Below are 25,275 nucleotides of genomic sequence, written 5' to 3'. Positions count from 1 at the left end.
CTAATCCACTAATCATGTGCTTAAAAAATGAGCTGCGTTAAATTTTAATTCTAACAGATCCAGTTTTGCACCATTTGCACTAGAAGATTTTTTCTGAATGATGCCAATTTTTAAAAGGACAGACAAACATGAGAATTCTTCCAAAAAGCCAATGACCACTCAATAATTAGTTGTCAATTATAGAATATGCAGTTCAATGTTAGAAATTCAAGTGTGCCATTTAGATCACTGATTTTAAAACAGCTGCATAGTCTTGCCGTTACATAATATTTCAAGCATTTAAAACAGTAGTCTTGATATTCTTGTATTCCTATCATGCTCCATCCGTTATTACTTACTACACACAGGTTAGTATGGTCTTGGCGCAGCAGTAAGCATTCAGATCCATGCTATGATCAAAACTATAATCATTCACAGTCAAATACGGCATTATGTGATTACTGTCATACAGTTTGTGATTTATATACTGTTCTGCATAGGCCCTGAATGCAAGACAGTCATGCGAAAAGTGAGCTGTTAAAGATTTAAATCTAATGCTGACTTAATTCTATATATCACATTAATTTGGGGCTCAATAGCCTGGTCTGTCCTATCAAGTCATCTGACATCCTCCAGCTTAGGCATTTGAGTAATACTAACATAGCCAAAAGATGCAAACTTGTAAGTGACTCTTCATTAAAAGTGTACTTCACTGGCTGCCAAATTCAGAACCCAAAAACTCGGATGTAAAAACTGCGGAAGCTACCAGCTTGTGTGTGGGGAAATGAATAAAGGTTCGCCGAAATGGTGCTGAAATGGACAGTTCCCGATGTCTATCACAACGGCGCGCAAAGATCGCAGTGCCTTGAGCATTGAAATCGACCTCAACGTACAGAGAAACTGAAAGGGACAAGTCCCACCGAAAATAATGAAATGTCAAATGTTGATTTTCTCGAACACATCCTAAAACAAAATGGGATGCTGCAAACATGGGTTCTTGGTCGACTGTGACACGCACAAGTGGTTCTGAAACGGACAGCTCCGATCAGCACGGAGCGCCGAGGGAATCAGAGTAATTGTTAAATCGAATTGAAAGAGTTCCTTGCGAAGACCACACACTACTTGGGGAAAATACTGCCGACAGTGACAATTCCAGCCGATCATTGGGCGCGTTCATGGACCTTTGAAATAATAAATCGGAATGCATAAAAAAACAAGGCGTTAATTCCAGATCACGGAACAAAATTATGAATCTGGAATGCTGTTGCAGAGGAAGAGTTCTCATTATTGAACCGTGCTGGTTAAAAAAAAGCCAAATGTTTTCGGATTTAAGCTCAAAGTTATTTTGCAGGAAATGTTCAGCCAAGCAGTGACAGACATAATCATTTTATATCTATGTTTCCATGTTAACCAGCCTAGCATTGAGTTATGAAATTTACATGCTTTACCTTATTCCTATCCAGCCCTTCCTTCCTGGTCACTACTATCTTTCTGTCCCTCCCGCTGGAGGATGGCTTTTTTTTCTAATACGAAATAAAGCGGCCACAGGGGACTTCAATTTGTATCTCCCTTTTTAACCACGATCATGATGCATAAAGATATAGAGCGAGGGATTGAATGATTACATTACTGTCGGCTACGTTAAACCTATTTTAAAAATACTTCACAATGATTCGATTTCGATAAGCTTGATAACACGCAAAAAGTTAACCATTTATGCCCACTGTCTTAATTCATGATATGTGGTTCTGAACGGACAGCTACTTCTGCCGCCAACACTCGAGCAATTCTCTTCAGCAGAAAATGGTCACAGTTGCCTTATACATACTTTGGCTATGTAGTCTTTTACATCATCTTGAACCGTGCTCTCTCTCGTGTTCCTTCAATGTTTCGTTGCCAGAATGCAAAAGGCAGAAAAATCTTCAAGGCAAGATTTACAGCTCCCTTGGTAGACATCAACAATCTCCATTGAGTAAACGCAAAATCGTTTCAAATGCACATCTCACCTAGCGGAACGATCCTCATCCATGAGCTTAAAAGTTTCTATTCCCGGACGTACCCTGATTCACCAAACCTTTACCACAACATACCACTACATCTGTACACTCACTATCTCACTGCTGCCTGTCATATGTGCTCCCTTATTTTTGGGTACACCCAGCATAGCTCACGTCTTGTTCTTTTGCTTCTTTTTTGGCTGATAGCTTATTGCTGCATTTCGTTTCACGTGTCCTGATCTCTCTCACACACACACAAAAAAAGATAACATTTTCAAATTTAAGACCCCGATGCCCCCTGCCATTTACTTTGCTTGCGGCACTGACCGAGTGAAGTCGCCCGGTTAGGCTAATACCACTGCCTATTTGCTGGGCGCCTGTGACTACTAACTCCAGTGCGTGCATTACTCCAGGTGCAAATCTTCGAGGACTTTACTCCCACCCACCCGGGGAGAACCTTCCTGGGCTTTAGTTCAAATCCAAGGAATGGTTTAAGGAAGAGCTTGAGGACAGCCTCATCCCGCTAACGTTGCGGGCTATTGCACCGTTCACTGTTGCAAAACAAAAGAGAATTCGGGCTGGCATCTGTGAGTGTAATAGTAACCCTGACCGGTTGGACACAGTTACTTCCTGCTTGCAACCTCAGCCCCGGCCACTGGTCCGCCCCAGCACCTGGCCCGGGCCTGCTTCCTACCCTCCTCCAGCTCCTGATGATCGGCGGCACTCAGTGGCTCTGCCCGGGCGACCGTACGCGGTCAGTACTGCCCGGGTGCCTGCCCCTCACCGCGACCCCCGGCCCCACCTCGACGCCCCAGTCCGCCCGCTGCCTCCCCTCCCCTCCCCGCCGCTCGCTCGCTAACCTGCCGCCTGCCGCCGCTCGCCCTCCCGGGGCTCCGTTGGGGGCGGCGGGTGTCTTCGGCGGCTGCGCGGCGCCGCCTCCCGGTGCAGAGATCGGGCCCAGCTCGCCGGTTTCCAGGCTGTTCTCGTTCCCCATGTCACCGAGAATCTCGCTTTAACGAAGCTCCCGCTCCGCCATCAACACCATCTTCTACTCGTCTCCCGAGAGGCGCCACTGCGCCTGCGCCGCCTACCGCCCCACCCCCCCCCCGGACTGTGCGTTGATGCCGCACAGAGCATGCGCGTCTGTCCCCCTGACCGCCCCAGCCGCCGAAAGATAGTACGCATGCGCACACGCCAGCGTCCCGCACCCTCTCGCTGATTTCGTTCTTGTGAATGAAGGGAGTGCTGTGGGCTCGCCGCGACCCGTTCAGGCTCTTGCGCTGCTCGTCCCCCTGTGTGGCTGCCGATAAATGCAACAGAATTCCTGAACAGAAAGAGGAAATTCTTGCATATAGTCATTTGTGGAGAGAGAAACCCCCAATGTTTCAAGTCGGTGATTTCTCTTTAGCACAGCGATTCCAATTGAACCAAACATCGGCGGCACGTACAGGAGCAACACCACTATAGCATTTTAGTACTAGCGACCAACCACGAACTTGTATCCCATACAACTCTTGGAAGGCTTGAGGTATCGCAGTGGGAATTGGGAGTTATAGTCTCGGGATAAAGGCTCAGGCATTTTGGGAATACGTTGAGGAGGAATTTCTTCATTCAGTAGTTTGTGAATCTATAGATTTAATCTTTTCTAGAAGCCAGTATAAATTCAACATAGCGATTGACGCTCTTAACGCCAAAAATCGATAGAAGAGCAGAATCAAAATATTGCGCATCCTAAAACATAAATGAAAATGGTTAACAGCCACACATGACAGAAAAACAGTTAATGTTTCAGATCACTAACGTTTCAGGTCACTAACGTTTCATTAGAAAAAATATATAGAAATGAGGTGAGAATATGGAGACACAGTTCAACAAACATTTCATTGAATTGTGAAGCAGATTTAAGGGATCATGCCCTATTATTCCTCCAGTTCCAACTTATACAAATAAAGCTATTTTAATCAATTACAAGATACAATCTTATTGCTTGTATATCTTATTGCTCAAGAACATTTTATCTAATCTCCCTATGTCTCAATAATCTTCATGGCAATTTTATTTTGGAAGTATGATAACTATTTCAAGCAAATAAAAGAGATAATGCGCACATTAAAACAAAATAGTTGAATAATTGATTAATGTTTTGAATGCAGAGAAATATTAGCCAAAATAATCAGATTAAGTCACTATTCTTGAGCAAAATAGTGACAGAGAGAACTTCATCCTGATAGACATTATGCCAAATTTTGCTTTGTCTGGGAAACAAATTAGCCGATTCCTAATCTTGTAATTGACCATGTTCCTGCAGACATCTACTCAAAAATCTACAGGGCATCTGGTGAACCAATCAAACAACAATCTACCTTCCCATCTATTCAGACAGAAAAATTGTCGATGAGCAGCTCAAGTCTGGTCAGCATAAACTGTAATACTGAATTCAATATCATGTGCAGTGAACAAACTAGATAAGAGAGATAAACAACACAGAAGGAAAGTTTCTTATTTATTTTCAATTTGCCAGCAACTGAAACTAATGGATCTCCATGCTGATGAAAGTTAAATTTTCAGTACCAGAAGGTTTGTTTGGCTGCAATTATGACTAACCATGCCAATTAAAGAACATTAACCCTGTAACAACAAGCTTTAAGATTTCCTGGTGAGTTTAGTCTGGTTCTGTGAGATGGATACAGGGATACAGGAACTGCAAACCTTTCAGTAGAGTAAGTCACCTTTCTTTGAGAAACTTTACGAGGTACTGGTAACCTCCAACAGCATTTTTTTTCCATTTCCTTGCAAATAAGATCATCAAAAGTTTCAATTTGCACACAGATAACTGAATGTTGACAACCACAGCATCATCTTAACCTTTAGCTTTGATGCCACAGGATGGTCTTCAGTACTGCACTGAAAAGGAGGAACACCCATTGCTTTTTGATTTCAAAGACAGCTAATTTATCATTTGACCTAATCTGATTGGTAGCCAGTTTCTGGATTGTATATACAGTGAAGTTTTTTTTCCCCATAAAAATTGTGTACCAGTTTCCCCAGAGGACTGGGAGTTCTTAATCAAGCACTCTCATTGGCTCTTAACTTTTGGAGATCATGTAATTATACTCCAAATTGAGAGGATAGTTAGTTTCTGAAATATGAAACTACTCCAACACAAGATGGAGTTCTGTTGACAAGTTTTCCTCAACAGATACAACTGAAATAATTCCCGTCTTAAAAATAATATCTAAGACAGGGAGGGTGAAAAGTATCTCATACTTGACTTCAAAATATTGGTTTGATGTAATACTTTAAAATTCTTTTTTTGAAGTTTGTAAAGATGAGATAAACTTGATAGCACTTGAATATTTATTTTGCCTATAATTGAATCTTACTGTTGTCAAAAAAGCTACAAGAACTTCATTTTTAAATTACATTGTTTAAAACAAGTTTAGAAGACTGAAAAAAAATCACTGGTGGATTTAAAAGCACAGGAATTGCTGTTTAAATCTATATTGGGTTGCCAATGAATGAGCTAGGTGTTTTATAGCTGAAACATTTCCCCAAGAATAATTGTTCAATAAAAAGTGTTGAACACTTTAATTTGGAGTTATCTTGCAGACATCAGAATTCCAAGCATTGTACAAGAGAACCTCACAGTTGTAACTTGTCTGTAAATTTCAAACTTATGTTCCTTAAATATTTGTTCATCTGACATAGAAAACTAAATAGATTATACCAAGACCTTAAATGTGCAAGTGGTCAAATGTTGTGGTAATAATATTGCTGAATAAGCTGCTTATCTCACAGAAGTTAGGTATGGATATGATCAATATCTCCTCCAATTCTCGCACACTTAATAATACATTAGGATCCAACTAGGGTTACAAAACCATAAAAGTTGGATAACATTCAGCAAAAAGTGTCCAAATTAAAAAAAGATTCAAAAGCTATGTCCTTCCATCAGGAAGACTCTTGTAGCCCAAAGTACAGAAGTTTGTTTGTCTAGCTATTGTGCATTAAATAACAGCAATTGGAAATGGGCAGATGCTTCATAAAATTTCTGTTTTCCACTATGCTAAAGTGAGTTTTCATAAAAGTGCAGCCAGAATCTTCCTTAACAAAAAAAAATTCAAGCACTTGTTTTCATGGTCCTAACCATCTTTGAGTTTGGTGGGGAGGTCCCACTAGTGGCTAGTCTTTGGGCTAGCTTTGAGCCCCAAAGTGCCAGCCAGATGATTTAAAAATAAAAGTCAAAAAACACACATAAAAATCCAAGGACCGATTAAAAACAGTTTTAAAAAAAACACTTAGTTACCCCTTTGCCTCATAAACCAGACTTGGAATCCCCAACGAAATCAATGGCCTGGGGTCAAAGAGACAATTTTTAATATTGCAGAATTCTAGAAAGACTGCTGGCCACAGGTAGAAGGTGAAAAGCTCTAGCCTTCCAGGTGCTTTTAATGAATTAGGTTACCAGTTCAACATCCTGAAGTCAATTAAATAGCAAACAAGTGCTGTTTACTTGTTCTGTAAAACATGTGAATGCATCATCTGTGCCTTGAGCAGAACATCATCATATTCCAAATTCAATCAAAAGGATGAGATGCAGAGTTTGTAGAGCAATTACCTATCTCCTTGCAAGGCACTGAACCTAGTTCATCACATATTCAGACAGCAATTGTCAAATTGCTGGCATCTATTGTTTTAGCATTTCCTCATTAGACATTTGACTTCAGCATGCTAGAAAGAGTTATTGAGGACACCTTGCAATGTATAGCTGTTTTGATGCTTTAAACATTACAGTCCAATGCTGCATCCTGGCTTTTCTTTTCACCAACTCCTTGGTCTCTGGGCTTTGGAAAACCTGTCATCCTAAAAAGGAATGACAGTACTTTGAGGTTAATTATTCACATATTCTCCACCCCTAGCCATGAAATTGGCTTTGATTTGCCTGCAGCACTTTAACAGATGGCAAAGCAGAGGTCAAGAACTTGACATTTGGAAAGCGGCAGGTACAAACATTGCAGTTGTACTCTGTAGTACAGCTTGTTAAATGCTACTGCAGAACATCACCATGCCACAGTCACTTTTGTTGAGTTCTGATGGACCTCTATAGTTCTGCAGTATAATTTCCTTCATTTTCATGGAAGATTAAGAAATACAGATTATATGATTCAAAGGTAATTAAAACAGAATACCACCACTTCCACCAACACCCTTTATATATAATCATAGAGAATAATGCACACTGAAATATATTCAATAATACAACAAGAACTTCAGAAGACAACAAAAAGCTTTAGGTAATATCCAAAGTCTTTAATGCCAAGTGACCTCATAATATATTCTAGCCTGTTTTAAACAAAGTGAAAATATGGCAAGACAAATTTCTTAAATCATCCAGTTTATGTAATTTGGTAGCATGTTGCTTCAATAGGGGCTGTGTAATATATCATGTAGTGTGATTCATGAGTTGCAGTTAAAATGTGTCAACTGTGGTTCTGTGGATAGCACTCTTGTCTGAGTCAAAAGACTGTGATCCAAATTCCACTCCAAAAACCTGAGCACAAAAATCTAGGCTGACATTTCAGTGCTGATAGAACCACTATCAGAAGTGCTTTCTTCTTGATGAAATAATAAACCAAGGGCCCATCTGTTCTCTCAGGCGGATGTAAATAATTTCATGGCCCTATTTCAAAACAGAGTAAGGAGCTGTCCTGACCAATAATTATCCAATCAACACTGCAAAGAAAATTGGTCAAAAGGTACGAGGTTGGCTGTAAGGCACTTGGGCATATCCCAAAGATGTAAATGTTATAATACAGGTGAAAATCCCATTTTTTCCAGAATGTTTCTGAATTCTTATCTCTTAACACTATTACTTCCAAATTCATTTTGCAAGTTAGTGTTCTTATTTTGTATACTCATTAGGAATAGCAAATATTTAGAAGCCTGCTTGAAAATTATAACACATGCTTAAATTCAAATAACATTGGAAAAAAAAAGCTGCTTGAGCCTTATTCTGCTGCTTTAAGATATCAGTCTGGTCTATTTGACTACAATGAAAAAATCTTATAACGAAAATAGCATAGAGAATCTATTTTAAACCTTGATAGAGATAGACTTACCATATTGGTGTCAGGGTCAGTGTCACTGTCACAAACCAGCAACAAAAGAAACACACTGAGCATGATTCAGTGTTAAAAACTATTTTATTAATCACTACTTATGATAATACGTAAAATAAAAGTTAAAAAAAATGTTAGTATGTTAGAATTCAAGAATGTTAAACCTCGAACGTTAACCCCAAAACTAAACTCTTCGTGTGTGTGTGTGTGACAAAGTCCAAAACTCCCAGTTCCTGAATGGTTCTTAAAGTTCAGTTCCACAAGCCATAAGGTGAAACATGAGCAAGGGCTTCTTCAACAACCACCGTTGTCTGAAGATAAGATGTAGATGTAGAAAAACATAGAGAGAGTACATACGAAATCCAAATGTTCCAGGATGGAACCCAAACGACACTTCAGTGTTTACTCGGTAGTGACTTCCTCACCCCGAAAAGCATCCGAACCGTGGTCGTCCACACACAAATACCTGTTTCCTTCTACAGGTCAGCAACAAAGTGAACTCCACCGGATTACTTCCAACTTCCATACATGGATTTCAGTGGCAAACACAGTTATTGTTTCTCATCCATCGATAGAGAAAACAAGCAGGCTGGTGTCTCTCTCCCTTCTCTCTCTCTCTCCTTCTTCTTCTGCCTTCTTCAACAACGCCATTACGTCCTTTATCTTCTATTGACGTAAGCACGCCCCACACACACATACACACACACTCTCTATCTTAAAGGGACTTTCACTGAGTCCATAACACCTCCCACCTAAAAAAAAATTTCCCAAGAAAATTTTAACCGCGCATAGTTAGTAATGTTAATAATTATCACGCTACACAACTACAGACTATCAGATTAGTACAGATACATGTTTCCCATTTAACATCGGGAAAGACAATCAGCAATCACATTATCTTTGCCTTTAATGTGAGTTATCATGAGATCAAACTCTTGCAAAATTAAACTCCAGTTTAACAGCCTTCTGTTCTTGTTTTTGACTCGGCTCAGAAACACCAATGGGTTATGATCTGTATATACAGTCAATGGTTTCTGAGCGGTGCAAACATATACACTGAAATGTTGCAAGGCTAAAACAAGCGACAGTAATTCATTCTCTATGGTGGAATAATTCTTTTGATGCTCATTAAATTTCTTTGAAAAGTAAGCTACAGGATGGTCAATATCATCAAGGTCACCCTTCTGCAACAACACAGCTCCTGCAGCTTCATCACTGGCATCTACTGCTAATGAAAATGGCTTTTCAAAGTCAGGTGTTCTGAGCACAGGATGGTAGCATAAAATGGCTTTCAGCTTCTCAAATGCTTCTTGACAAGAATCTGTCCAAACAAACTTTACTCCCTTCTTCAGAAGATTAGTTAGGGGAAGAGCAATATCAGCAAAGTTTTTACAAAATTTTCGATAATATCCAACCATTCCCAAAAATCTTCTAACAGTCCTCGTACCTGTGGGAATAGGGAACTCAGATATTGCTTAAACTTTTGCCTGAACAGGAGCTTGCTTGCCTTGACCTACAACATAACCAAGATATGTCACAGTGGCATGGCCAAATTCACTTTTAGCCAAGTTAACTGTAAGGTTAGCCTTGGAAAGTCTTTCAAACAACCTTTCTAATGCAGAGATGTGATCCTCCCATGTATCATTCCCAGTCACTAAGTCGTCAATGTAGGCATCTGTATGTTTTAACCCATGAATCACTGAATTAATCATTCTTTGAAATGTTGCCGGAGCATTTTTCATTCCAAATGGCAAAACATTGTATTCATACAATCCAGAAGGGGTTACAAAGGCTGAAATCTCCCTTCCTCTATCTGTTAATGGAACACACCAGTACCCTTTTAATAGGTCAATCTTTGTAAGAAATTTTGCCTTTCCCACTCCATCTATGCAATCATCCACCCTAGGAATAGGGTAAGCATCTGACTTTGTTACAGCATTCACTTTCCTGTAATCTGTGCAAAATCTAACAGTTCCATCAGCTTTAGGTACAATAACACAGGGCGAACTCCAATTTGAAGTAGAATGTCTAATAATATCATTTTCCAACATGTATTTTATTTCCTGATCAACAAGTTTACTTTTTTCCACATTCATTCGATATGGGTGTTGTTTGATTGGTTTTGCATCCCCAACATCAACATCATGGGTAATTATCGATGTTCTGTTTGGAACATCTGGGAACAGATTTTTAAATTTTAAAATTAATCCTCTCATCTGTTGTTTTTGTGAAACTTGTAAATGGTCCAACTTCGTTTCAAGGTTCTCCATGATATTTTGGTTTTTCAGTTTCGATGGAACAATATTTGGTCTAAATTGGCCTTCCTCAACATCAACATCAACATCAGGCATTCTAGAAACAACCTTTACATCATCCACCAAGGCCACAACTGAATCCCTCTCATAATAAGGTTTTAGCATGTTTACGTGACAGAGTTGTGTTTTCTTGCGTCTATCTGGTGTTTTGATTATATATGTTAGATCAGTCACTCGAGATTCAATAACATAGGGTCCAGAAAAACGAGCTTGCAAGGGATTATTTTGGCTAGGGAAAAATACCAATACCTTTTGCCCCACTGCGAATGTCCTAGGCCGAGCACGTCTATCAAAATATGTCTTCATTCTTATCTGGCTTGTTTTCAGATTCTCTCTCGCTAGCTGGCAGACTCTCTCCAACCGAGTTTTAAATTTTTGGACATAGTCCAACAGACTCAAGTGAACTTCCTCATTAACCCATTGCTCTCTTAACAACTCCAAAGGTCCTCTCACCCTATGTCCAAACACAAGCTCAAACGGACTAAATCCGATTGACTCCTGGATCGATTCTCTAACGGCAAACAAAAGTAAATGGATACCTTCGTCCCAATCCTTGGTGTTTTCAAAGCAATAAGTCTTCAGCATATTTTTGAGAGTAGAATGAAATCTCTCCAGAGCTGCTTGAGATTCTGGGTGATATGCAGATGATACAATCTGCTTTGCTCCCAGCTCATAGACTATTTGTTGAAAAATTTTTGACATAAAATTACTACCTTGATCAGATTGGATTTCTTTTGGCAAACCAAACAAGGTAAAAAATTTTACAAGAGCCTTTGACACCGTCTTGGCCTTAATATTTCTAAGGGGTATTGCCTCTGGAAATCTAGAAGTGGCACACATGATGGTTAACAAATACTGATTTCCAGTCTTAGACTTTGGTAAGGGGCCAACACAGTCCACAATCACCTTCGAAAAGGGTTCACCAAAAGCAGGAATTGGTTTCAATGGAGCCACAGGGGGTTTTTGATTTGGTTTACCTACCATCTGACATGTGTGGCAGGTTCGACAAAACATCACCACATCTTTTCTCAAACCAGGCCAATAGAATTGTTTCAAGATCTTCCCTACAGTTTTATTCACACCAAAATGACCACCCAAAGGCATACTGTGGGCCAGGTTTAAAATCTCATCCCTATAAACTTTTGGAACAACAACCTGATGAATAACTTCCCATTCCTCAGTAACAGGAACATGAAGAGGTCTCCATTTCCTCATTAACACTCCATTTTTGACATAGTATCCAGTTGGCACCTTTTCAATCTCCTCACATGAGAGAGCTTTTTCTTTCAATTCTGTCAACTCAGGGTCCTTTGTCTGTTCCACCATAAAATCCTTCCTTGACAAAGACAAATCTTTAAATTCAGGCTCACTGTAAGGATGTTGATCCTCCAGTGAAGACAGAAAAGTCTCAGATAAGGCATCAAAATTTTCTTCCTGTTTAGGACTGTCACAAGGAACTACATCAGACTGCACCAGACTGTCTGTCTTGGCTAATTCTTTAGCTCTAGCTCGAGTCACCGCACATGATGGGTAAACATCTGTATCATCCTCAGACTCATCAATCCTTGGTTTGGTTGTTAACCGTACCACAGGATCACTTTCTCCATTTGCAAGGTCATTTCCCAATAACAAAGAAACTCCTTCCACTGGCAAACTAGGTCTTATCCCTATCTCGACTGGTCCTTCTACGAACTTTGACTTTAAAATCACCCTGTGAAAAGGGACAGACATGGTCTCACCTGTAACGCCTCGTACTAGATTTACCTCACCAGTGTCACTTTCTTCACCAAAATTTAAAACACTGTCCAGCAAGAGAGATTGACTAGCCCCAGTAACTAAGAATTTTCACTGGCACCTGGGGTGACTCATCATTCAGTGAAACAAAACCCTCTGATACATACGAACGGAATTCCTTCCTCACCCTCCACCAACTTTTCAGCCTTTACCTCTTGCAAGGACTGATCTTTAACAGCATCTCCTAAACCTTTTTGATTTTTAATTGCCTGAAAGCAAGCATTGGGCACAGCTTCCTTCCTTTTTCTTCAAAAGGGCACAATTAGATATCACGTGGCCAGGTTTCCTACAGTAATAACAAGTACGCTCAACAGGTTTCTCCAGCCCTGGCTTCTTTTCATCTTTTCCTTTTTGATTACCTCCCAATTTAATCTCTGGTTTACCTGGATTGTCTTTGTAACTCTTTTGAAAGGTTTTAGGTTGTCCCCATTTGGATTTATGGGTTAAAGCATAATCATCTGCCAACCTAGCAGTTTCTTGTAAAGTTTCCACTGCCTTTTCATTTAAATATGTTGTTAATTCAGCTGGAACACATCTTTTAAAGTCTTCCACTAGTATCAATTCTGTCAATTTATCGTAATCCCCATCTACATTTTTAGCCAGGCACCATCGTTCAAAACATATTCTCTTTCCATTGGCAAATTCCATATAAGTCTGATCTGCAGATTTCCTCAAGTCCCTGAATTTTTGTCTATAAGCCTCAGGGACCAATTCATAGGCCTTCAATATAGCTTGTTTTACCTTGGTATAATCCGCTGCATCCTCAACAGACAAAGCAGAATAAGCTTTTTGAGCTTTACCTTTAATCACACTCTGTACCATAAGAGCCCATCCTTTCCTTGGCCAGTTTGAACTCACAGCAACCTTTTCAAAATGTTGGAAATACTGATCAACCTGATCTTCTTCAAACGGAGGGACTAATCGAACCTCCCTGCTGGCTGCAAAACCATCATCAGAATCAGATTCCGAACTCCTACGCTTCATTTGTAACTCATGCTGCCTCTGTTTTTCCTTCTCCTCACTATCCAGCTCCATCCTCTTCAATTCCATCTGCTTCATTGCTAGATCAGCCTCTATCTTCATCTGAGTTAGCTTTTGTTCAGCCTCTAATTTCTTTTCCTCTTGTTCAGCCTCTAATTTCTTTTGTTCTCGTTCAGCCTCTATCTTTAACTGGGTTTGTTCTCGTTCAGCCTCTAATCTCTTTTGGGTTGGTGACTCCAAAAATGCCTTAATATCCATTGCTGCTGATTTCCACACACACAAGCAAATTAAAAAGAATTTGGATTGAATCCCGAACAAATCTCGTCAATCTGGGGAACGATCCCAGACGACACTCGTTAATCTTGGGAACTATCCCGGACGAGCCCCCAATTTTGTCACAAACCAGCAACAAAAGAAACACACTGAGCATGATTCAGTGTTAAAAACTATTTTATTAATCACTACTTATGATAATACGTAAAATAAAAGTTAAAAAAAATGTTAGTATGTTAGAATTCAAGAATGTTAAACCTCGAACGTTAACCCCAAAACTAAACTCTTCGTGTGTGTGTGTGTGACAAAGTCCAAAACTCCCAGTTCCTGAATGGTTCTTAAAGTTCAGTTCCACAAGCCATAAGGTGAAACATGAGCAAGGGCTTCTTCAACAACCACCGTTGTCTGAAGATAAGATGTAGATGTAGAAAAACATAGAGAGAGTACATACGAAATCCAAATGTTCCAGGATGGAACCCAAACGACACTTCAGTGTTTACTCGGTAGTGACTTCCTCACCCCGAAAAGCATCCGAACCGTGGTCGTCCACACACAAATACCTGTTTCCTTCTACAGGTCAGCAACAAAGTGAACTCCACCGGATTACTTCCAACTTCCATACATGGATTTCAGTGGCAAACACAGTTATTGTTTCTCATCCATCGATAGAGAAAACAAGCAGGCTGGTGTCTCTCTCCCTTCTCTCTCTCTCTCCTTCTTCTTCTGCCTTCTTCAACAACGCCATTACGTCCTTTATCTTCTATTGACGTAAGCACGCCCCACACACACATACACACACACTCTCTATCTTAAAGGGACTTTCACTGAGTCCATAACAGTCACACCCATACCAATACACTCCTGCTGTAAAAGGTCAGGTCTCAGATCCAGTTACCTCCAGTTCCCATTAAAGCTGTATTTCAGAAAGTTGTTCATTTTTAAAATGTATGGTTAAAATATGTTATTTTCATAGCTGGGGTTGGAATGGAGGGTGTGAAAGTGGGCAGTAGTGGGTAATTGAAATGACATTGGTAGAAATTTTAATTAAAGCTCAATAGGTCTACATAATTGACTGCAAGGAACTGCAGAGAGTTGTGGACACAGCTCAGCACATCATACCATGAAAACCAACCTCCCCTCCATGAACTGTCTACTTCTTGCTGCCTTAATAAGGCAGCCAACATAATCAAAACATATATCACGGACATTCCCTCTTCTCGCATTGGGCAGGAGATACAAAAGCCTGACAGCACATACCACCAGACTTAAAGACAGCTTCTATCCCACTGTTATAAGACTATTGAACAGTCCCCTTGTATGATAAGATGTACTCTTGAACTCACAATCTACCTCATCTACCTCACACCTTATTGTCTGCCTTGCACTGCACTTTCTCTGTAACTGAAGCACTTCATTCTGCATTCTGTTATTGTCTTTCCCTTGTACTACATCAATGTACTGATTTGATGAAATGATCTGCATGGATGGCATGCAAAACAGTTTTTCCACTGTACCTCAGTACGTGACAATAACAAATGTATCAATTAATTTATTTGATTGGAGATAATGTGGTACTCTCATTAATAATGTGACATGAAAAGAAATTTGTCAGTAAAACATCTTGTATAAAAGGTTGCTTTCAAGCTGCTGCTGACTATTAAAGAAAACAAATAAAATACAGGAATTGTAAGGGACTAAAAAATACTGCTACAAATATTTTGTTTGAATTATACAATTTAAAATGTTGGTCAAAGCATGTTGAATACCTTTGACCCAGTAGACTGCTGATCTACAGAGTTAATTGTGTCTATTGTAATTCTAAAGTAAGTATATCCCATATTTGATTGAAGCAGAACTGCAAAATATCCTGCTTGGTCTCTGCCACAACTAAATACTTTTAAACAATCTATGTACTTTAACACTGCCTCTGCTGTACCATTAGAGCTTTGATTTTCACTGTGGTGGGGTGGGAGGTAGGAGATTCAATGCATTGCAGAATTTACTTACTCCCCCATATATGGTATGCCCTCATTTTCCAAGCAATGCACAATACAGCCAAAGACTGACACATTAATATATCTGGTACAGAGCTTGAACCTAAGACAGGTAAGAATGAAGGGAGAGCTCATTGTCATAAGCATTTTCTTTTCTCAAAAAACTAAAATATAATTTTTCAACTAACATAATTCTGTTTTTATTTATTTTTAATCTGCATTACAAACTGTCTGTTACAACTAGTTGCTTCATACATGTCCAGTTAGATGAGGCTGTGGCAGTATTGGTGTCTACACTGCATGAAAATGAGTAGCTTGTGCTGTAGTGCCATCTATTGAGAACATCATGAATGATTATCAGAAGGCACTTGACAGAAGATTCACATAAGGATTCTGCTGAACTTTCACCCTTGCAAGACACTAGCATAAAGTGTTATTAACCTTGGGGAGGGAGCAGAATAAAAGTTTAATTCCATGCTATACACAAATCACGGCTAACACTGGTGCCCCACAAGGCTGCGTCCTCAGCCCCCTACTTTACTCCCTATACACTCACTACTGTGTGGCGAGATTCTGCTCTAACTCCATCTACGTTTGCAGATGACACCATTGTAGTGGTCCAAATCTCAAATAACAGGAAAGAGGTAGAGCGCCTAGTGGCATGGTGTCATGACAAAAGAACTGGTCAGTGACTTCAGGAAATGGGGCAGTGCACACACACCCATTTACATCAAATGGTGCCGAGGTTGAGAGCTTCAAGTTCCTTGGTGTAAACATCACCAGTAGCTTGTCCTGGTCTATCCATGTAGACGTCATGGCCAAGAAAGCTCACCAGTGCCTCTACTTCCTCAGGAGACTAAAGAAATTTGGCATGTCCCTTTGACCCTCAATTTTTAATAGATGCATCATTATGGCAACTGCTCTGCCTGAACCCACAATAAACTGCAGAAAATTGTGGACACAACTCAGCATATCACAGAAACTAGCCTCCCTTCTACTGCACCTCAGTACATGTTACAATAATAGACCAAATTTAAAACTTACTCTTCTGATTTATAATTTATCACCAATGAGATATTGTACAACCATTTCAAATTCCTGAAACTTCAACATTCAAATACAGCAAACCAGTAAACACAAATAAGCCTGTGCTGCTTGGCTTGAATGCCAAGGCTCAAATCCTTGCAAGGTCCTGGACAGGTGGTGGGAGTGTCATTGTTCGGACAACCTGGTTTAGTTGTTAACATTCATTCCTGTTTGCAAATTTCATTCAAAATTAATCTAGATTTCTACATCCAACTATAAACTTGGTAGATTACACAAATCCTAATCTGAAAACAGAGAGCAGAATTCAGTTGCCCAGACAATCCATATTACAAGTGACTTTGTGAAATAGAATATTCCTAATTCTTGAGCCTATGGAATTATGGAGTTGATTTTCAATCTAACTTCTAATCAGATGTTTGAGCCTTGGTGCCTTAATTATACCAACTGATTGATCAGTACACAGATCTCCATGTAATTTGTGTGACGCTCACATTGCTTTCTTGACATGGATGAGCTCCTGCCTCAGATTAAGCACTGTAATGGGAATGGGAGACATAGATAATATAGCTTGCACCCGGATTGGGGGAAGCAGGATGTTACTAGGTAAAATTAAAAGAAATGTGACAATTTAAGAGAGACTTTTTAAAGGGGATAAATTTATATGTAGAACAGCTTTCGCTAAACTGTTCCAATGAACAAGTGGCTGATATTATAAAAATGATATAAGAAATGACAACTAAAACTATGGAGTAGTATAACACATCAGCCCTGTGTTTGAAGTCTGCTGTAGGAGAAATAGTACTACAGTATTTTGCCCATTAGGTGGAATTGGTGCTTGACTGTAAGAAAATTAACTGGTTAATTGCTATAAAGCAATAGAAGAATTCAGAAGTACAGAATTGAGAGAGAGAGAAAAATTACAAAAGTAAATGTGTATAAAAAAAACCAAACAAGCAATGCTGGGTGCATACTTACAAGGTCAAATTAGGGAACAGAGGTGGTAAAAGTTCAACATCAATGGCAATGCAAAACATAAAGCAGAGAAATCTGTTATATGGCTAAACCAAGTTTGGCTTCAAGGTACTTCCAAAGTAAAAAGGTGAGAACTAACAGACTTAATTATATCACTTTGATAACATACTTGTAAGAAGATCCCACCTTCTTCTGGAAGTAGTTTCCTACACCTGATGATTCAGTCACAAGAAATGCAAATTTGTTTGCAGATTATACCACCATAGTGGGCTGAATCTCAAATAACGATGAGTCAAGTACAGGAAGGAGATAGAAAGCCTAGCAGCATGGTGTCATGACAACAACCTTTTCCTCGATATCAGCAAAACAAAAGAGCTGGTCATTGACATCAGGAAGGCCGGTGGGTGGGGGGGGGGGCGCATTGCACACGATCCTGTTTACAACAATGGTGCAGAGGTTGAGAGGGTTGAAAACTTCAAGGTCCAAGGAGGGAACATCACCAATAGTCTGTCATAATCCAACCACATAGATGCCATGGCCAAGAAAGCTCACCAGCGCCTCTACTTCCTCAGGAGGGTAAAGAAATTTGACATGTCCCCATTGACCCTCACCAATTTTTTAATCGATGCACCATAGAAAGCATTCTATCCGGATGCATCACAGCTCGGTATGGCAACTTCTGCCCAAGACCATAAGAGAGTTGTAGACACAGCTCAGCACAGAAATCAGCCTCCCTTCCATGGGCTCTGTCTATACTTCGCTGCATCAGTAAGGCAGCCGACATAAAAGGACCCCAACCACCCTGGACATTCTCTCGTCTATCCCCTTCCAGAGAGAAGATACAAAAGCCTGAAACACGTACCACCAGGCTCAAGGACAGCTTCTATCCCACTGTTTTAAGGCTATTGAATGGTCCCCTAGTAAAACATGATGGACTCTTGATCTCACAATCTACCTAGTTATGACCTTGCACCTTATTGTCCGCCTGCACTGCATTTTCTCTGGAACTGCAGCACATTACTCTGCATTCTGTTAATATTTTCTCTTGTACTAATATTTTCTTGATGTACTGATGTGATGAAATGATCTATATAGATGGCATGCCAAACAAAATTTTTCACCGTACCTCAATGGTGACTATAATAAACCAATTTAGATATGTTTTGCACAAAGATCAACTTTAATTTTAGCATGGTTGCAAAACAAGGGGGTGGCAGACCCATCATTTTGACTTTAAATTAAAAGGAAAGAACTTGGAAAGTTATGTGAAGAACTGCTGGTTCATTTCTGTCTAATATGCACCCAAATTAAAGTTATGATTGTATTTATTTATCATGAGCAGCAAAACCAAATATTTATGCAACCAAATCCCTGATTTATTGGCAAATCCAATAACTAAGGCCATGTCGCTCTACTTTTAGTGAAAACACTTATCCATTTCCCAGTATCCACTATTTCAAAAGCAAGGTTTGCTCTGGTGACAATTTTACCTTAGTTAAATATTTATTTCATTCACCATCAACTTGCTATTTTAAATCAGCTGATTAAAGGATCATATAAAACCACCATTTTAAAAATCCACAATATAGCCTACAATAAACAGTTGGGTCAATTCAACACATTAAATTAATTAACACGTTGATTAATTCCTCAACTCAAAAAAATCTTTTCACAGACTTATTTCAGCAGTCACAAAGTAGTAAGTTATAGTCTCCATTTTAAAAGAGATCTCTACTTCTCCAGTATGTACTTAGCTGAAGCAACTATGTTGGAAACACCCAGCATAGATACAAGGGCCAACTTGTCAGCTCCACCATTTCGGTATTTCCATGAGATGTAATGAGTTTAATAGTGATTTTACACTAGGCTGACCTTGTTGGATTATTCAAATGTTACCAATAATATATGCACAGAAAACTCCCAGTGTAGGTTGGTGGGATAGATTAAAACCCTGCATTTCCTATGCGGTTACTTCATTGCTGTTGAGAAGAAAACAAACTAACTGGTTAAGTATGCAGAAAACCTTTACTTTCGATACCTCTTTGGAAATGAAGAACCATCACAAAGGAGAGTGGTTTTGTTTTAAACCTAGGGAGCACTCTTTCCAACGAGGAATAAAATGCTATGATTGGCATTCTAAATTCCCTTCCGAACAACCACAGAGTAAAGGGGTAGATGAAAAAAAACTTTGTTTCAGAACTACTCCCTGGGTAATACCCGTCCGTATTTCATTACTTCTAGAAGGTGGGCAAATGTACATGCTTCAAAGAGTTAATGCTTACCCTGTTAAATCTTGACTGAGGCTGTATGTTAACTTCTACTAATACAGCTCTATTTAACTTTCAAAGATGATCATACTCTATCTTAACACTTTATTATTGTTGTTCCAATGTAGAATTATTGGTGCATTATCCTTTTGAAAAATGAAACCAAATAATCTTGCAATCCAACCTATTTCCATGATACACTCACAGAATAGGAAATAATATTAACACTAGTGAGTCTCAGTATGTGCTCTTGAAACTTCCAATAGTATCCATGACCTAGCAATTGAATGCACAACAACACTCTGGGTTAAGTTTCAACAATTCCCCATGGTTGTCAGGAAAGAGTATTAGTTACTTTAACAGCTACAAGTAGAGTTATTAGAGTAAAGCATGCAGAAAACAGCAGAGCTCATCCATTATCTTCATAAAGAGCCTCACTTCTCTCACACAAATTATAAAATTGGCAAATTTCTACTCTTTACCTGGATTCTAACCCAAAGGGGTATTACCAGACATAGTTCCAGTCTAATCACCATCTTGTTCCACCTTTGGTTCAGAGTGCCTTTCCTGTCCCCAAAACATCAGGAGATAGTGGTCTGTTGACACCAGGTGGGCAGCTTCCCACACCCCCCCCCCCCGCTGTGTTTCTGGGAGGTTTGGGGATCTGAGCTCAGCTACTGGTTGAGCAACTTGGAAAATTGAGGGAAGTAGGGGTAGGAGAAAGTGCCTGTGAATAGAGAGGAAGGAAGGAGAGGTTTGAAAAGGAAAGAGGATAGAGGAATTAGAAAATGAGTACACCCCCCCCCCCCAAAACAACCTTCTCTCTGTATGCTCACTTTCCATCCAGCTGCCCACAGCAACACCTCTGGGGTCCACCACAGCATCTCCTGTCAGTCTGAGGGTGGCACAAACAGCCACACCATTGAGGCAAAGTCACCCAGGATTCTCTCAGGCCTGAAAAGTGAGGAAGGGAACTGGGGAGAAAGAAATTTGGGGGAGAGGGGCGGGTGGGAAGAGGCAAGGGAGAGAAGCGAAGGAGAGAAGAGTGACTGGAAATAACAAGGGGGCAAGTGGCTGGTTGCAAGAGAAAGGGAAGCAGAATGAAGTGGTCTGAGGAAGGTAGGAGGAGATTCCAGGGTGGGAGAAGGAAGAGAGTTCCGGGGACAGGGAGGTTTGAATTTGAGAGGGATTGAGGGGAGGATGAGTGGGGGAGAGAAGCTAGGAGGCATTGGGCAAAATTCTGCATGAGCCATTACAATGTTTATTAGGGACCTGTGTGTGTCCACATGTATATTAATGTCCATTCAACAGAACCTGGTCTCCAATTATCTTGGACCACTTTGTCACTAGATAATGACGTTGATGCCCATTTGGTAGCTGGTGTACAATGGCTGTCCTTTTTTTTTTAAAAGAAGGAATTACGTACATCAAACTTCCACTCCTCAATATGAAGTTCTGGATGTGGAATATCAAGACCCTCATGGACAGTGAGAGCAGCGAAAGATCTGAATGCTGCTTTGCAATTGTAAGCCTGAATTCAGACACTTTGACACTAGCATCACTACCCTACACATGGCATGGCAAGCAGGAGATGACCAGCTCTAAGAAGAAGGATGAGCTTTGGCGGAACAAATTAGTTAGTTTGGTGTCTTAGCAGGTCCTCTATGGGATAAGTCCACATCTCACGACCTTCTGGATCACTCTAGCACAGAAACAGAATGTACAGTCATCCACACATAAAGATCCAACTCTGGAAGCTTTGTAATTAAAGAGAATTTCTACTCCAACAATATAAAACCCTTGTTCCCAGAGGAAGACAAACTAATCCTCCTGGATGACTTTGTTAGAGCTCAGAAAGACACAGTCATCTGTCAGGAAATGAATGATACGAGAGGAGCTGGGAAAGCTAATTCCAACTGAATCCTCCTAGCAAACGCTTGGAGCATGGTCTTGGTCTTAACCAACACCCTGTTTTTATCTAGAGATACAAGCATAAAACCATATGGCAATATCTCAGAATCAGGGACTGATATGTTAGAATTATATCATCACTCCAGCCAGGATGTCCACTGTTAGGCTGAATACTGCCTTATCTAGTTTGTTACCTTGATCAGCCTGTCCAACAGCAAACCATCTGGTTCAGCCTGACCACCACCTCTAAATGACAAGAACTTGAAAAGGCAATATGTGAACTGAAACAATAACAAGGCCTCAGGAGCAATAGTATCCCTGCTAAAGTTCGAAACTTAGCAAAGAGTCACTAATTCATAATCTCCTCTGCCATGCCTGGAATAAAAGAACATGTCGGGGACCTGGGAGATGCCATAAACATGAGCATCTTCAAGGAAGGAGACAAACTCTGTTATAATAAAAACAAGGGTCTCCCTGCTGTCTGCCACAGAGAAAGGATATCTCTCAACCACTTTTTGCCAGAGGCCAAAGAATTGCTCCCCAATTTATAGTGAAGATTCTTTCCATCAAAAGCCACTGAGGACATGATCTTCACTATGCATCAACCACAATAAATCTGGGGATCAGCATCAACCTTTGTACATAGCCCTTTTTGACCTTACAAGCCTTTGAATTAGACAATCTAGAAGAACGGTTAAACATTCTTCTCAAATTTAGCAGCTCCCAGCAGTTCATCTCCATCATCCATCTCTACACGATGGCAAGGAATCCATGATTTTACCAATGAACAACAGACTTAAACTCAGTGCAGAGTAGTGTCAAGCAGAACAGTGTCTTTACCTCAATACCATTCTCAGATTTTTTATCATAATACTGCATCTCACCTCCAACAAGCTTCCCACTGGAATGAATCTAATCTAAATGACAAATAGGAAAATGTTCGAGTACATCACTTCCACTCCCAGAAAAAAGGTCAACTCAACTCTAGGCATTGAGCTGCAATTCACAGATGATAGCTTCTATGAGCACATTCAGAGGCCAAGATCCAAATCATCATCAACTTGTTCACTGAAGCATACAAGAGAATGGGCCTTGCATTTAACGTCCACAAAACATAAGCCCTCTACCGACCTTCCCCAAATGTACAACAGCCATTTAACATTAAAGGTCTATGATGAGACTCTGGAAAACATGAACAGCTTCTCACATATAGAGAGCCACCTCTCAATGAAGACTGATATTGATAATGCAATTCACCATCACCTTTAATGTGCCAGCATAAGCTTTGGCCATCTGATAAAGAGTCTTTGCAGAACAAGACCTCAAACTTGTAGCACCGATCCCTGCCCTCTTGTATGCTTATGCATCATGGACTACCTGCACAAAGTACTGGAGAGAAACCACCAATGATGTCTCCACAAAATCTTCCAAATCTGCAGGCAGAATAAGTGAACTATCATCAGCACCTCTTCCAAATCAACATTCGTGCCCTCACTTTGGCCAACACATCTAGCATTCAGGCTCCTGTTAGATTTAAGCAATACGATGGGCAAGCTACATCATTCACATGTCCAACACCAAAGTCCCAAACAAACATTCTATTCTGAGCTCTATCATTGATGAGATTACCAGGTGTTAAAGAAAACAATTCAAGAATGTTCTCAAAAGCTCCTTGAGAAACTGTAATATTCATAAGCATATGAAAATGAGAATTCAGGATAGCACTGAGAACCTCAAAGCCATTCATTGAGAGCACCGAGAAGCCCACTGTAACTGACTGAAGACTAGTATTACCTACTAAGCTAACCAGCCACTTGCTCCATGCAACACCTGTGGCAGAACCTGTGGGTCTCATGTTGGCCTCATAAGCCTCCCCTGAACCCAGAGAAATAGAATGGAAAGAAGTTGTGCTCAACTACCTCAAAAGATGAGTACATGCATGTGCCTTTACCATTAGTGACTGGCTCAGCCTGAGATGAAAATTGTGACAGGTTTACCTATTTGTATTCACTTTCAAATAGCCTGGACCTGGTCAGTTATTTTAAGATCAGACTAATGCCTGGAACTATGCCTTCATCAGCATAGTCTTTGTTATTCACCATTTACACAATTATGTGGCGCTCCCACATAGTTCATTTTGGGTATGGGTCATATAGAACCCTACGTACCTGGATGGTTGCATGGATAATGGCAAATGTGGAAAAGGGCTAACAAATCTTGTGATATGAAATAGATGCAGAACCATCTTAATCTACCACTTTTATTTTAAGAAGGAATGCAATTTCCTGGCTAAAAAAAATTCCACAAATAACTTGCTGAATGACACTGATCTTATAATGGAGATTTCTGTAGGTCATATTCAAATAGGAAATACACTGCTTCACAGAGTCAATGCTGACAGAGTTCTTCAAACAGTCCAAAGAATATGTAGCATGAGAATACAGGCTGTCCCCAGGTTTTCACAGACATCCACAAGTCAATTGTCCATAAAAAAAAATCAGAAAATACACAAAAAGTCACTTTGTATGGGAACCGTATCTCCACAGTATTATGATGAATGGCTTTAAAAATACACAAGACTGATAAGAAAGAACAATTACTAAAAGTGGAGACAGGAAACTAGTTCTGCCAGTCATAGGAACAAACGTATGTACTGTACATACATCTGACTTCTGCATTCAATAATATCATGGGTGCTCGTAGAGGTATGCATAAGTTGGGTGTTCTTAACTCGGGAATGGCCTATAAGAGTATCCTTGGGGAGAATATTTTCAGTGTTATCAAATTGGCTCAGCTCCATCCCTTTCTCATCATCTTTTTCCAAATAATACAGAAAGCAAGAATTACCTACTGCAATTTCTATTTCCAGTATTTGGATTTTGTCACTGGTTAACACTACTGGCAAAAGTCTCTGACAAAACTTAAAGTAAAACATCAAGATAACATAAATTTTGTTGGTCAACACCACCACCACATTTAAATAAAAACTTTCAAAGTAATATAAAAGCTAAATTCTCCAACTTCCTATGAGCCCAAAAGGTGCTGAGTAAATTTATCCATTTAAGAGATTGATCTCAGTGCATGACCATTTCTTATATTAAAAAAATGCACATACTCTCACAATGTTAACATTACTTTGGTTTATGCTCCGTGGAATGCAAATTTTCATTTTTATGAAGACATAATATCCTTCAAAGGAGGAAATCTGGCATCCTTACTCAGCCTAATTTATATATGGCTCCAGATCCTTGGCAAAGTGGTTGACTTTTAATGGCCCTTGAAATGGTCAAACAAGTCACCAAGTCGAGGAGCTGACTTTGCTGGCAGCATCCACATCCTGTGAATGAATTTTTTTTAAAAAGTACACACAAGTTGTTACATGTGTGCATTTGCTTCCACAAATGTTTTATTGAATCAGTAATGGATATTTTTCTGAGATCTTTATATATTGAATGCAATTCAACATGTTATGACAATAAACATGCATGTGTAGTTTGTGAAGTTATGGTACGCTTGGCTGCATGGTGTCAACAGAAAGAACACATGATCGCATCAAGTTACTTTCACTTTTGTGGGATTTGATACAACTTTTTTAGGAATAGAGCTGGAGATAAAGGGGAGGAGTC

At 39.8% G+C, this 25,275-nt stretch overlaps 1 protein-coding gene across 4 annotated transcripts in view; it reads right to left on the bottom strand.

Moving 5' to 3' along the window:
• The window catches only part of LOC127571451 (protein bassoon-like), a 389,147-nt gene extending 386,143 nt beyond the window's left edge, over positions 1-3,004 (bottom strand). For all 4 annotated transcript variants that reach the window (XM_052017819.1, XM_052017816.1, XM_052017817.1 and 1 more), the window contains exon 1: positions 2,837-3,004. In XM_052017819.1, the coding sequence (XP_051873779.1) occupies positions 2,837-2,970 (134 nt within the window). In that variant the 5' untranslated portion in view covers positions 2,971-3,004. The remainder of the gene's footprint in view (positions 1-2,836) is intronic.
• Between the last annotated feature and the right edge of the window lie 22,271 nt (positions 3,005-25,275).

This window comes from Pristis pectinata, chromosome 6 (assembly GCF_009764475.1).
Source record: "Pristis pectinata isolate sPriPec2 chromosome 6, sPriPec2.1.pri, whole genome shotgun sequence".
NCBI lineage: Eukaryota > Metazoa > Chordata > Chondrichthyes > Rhinopristiformes > Pristidae > Pristis > Pristis pectinata.
This window is presented reverse-complemented; position numbering and strand designations above follow the sequence as displayed.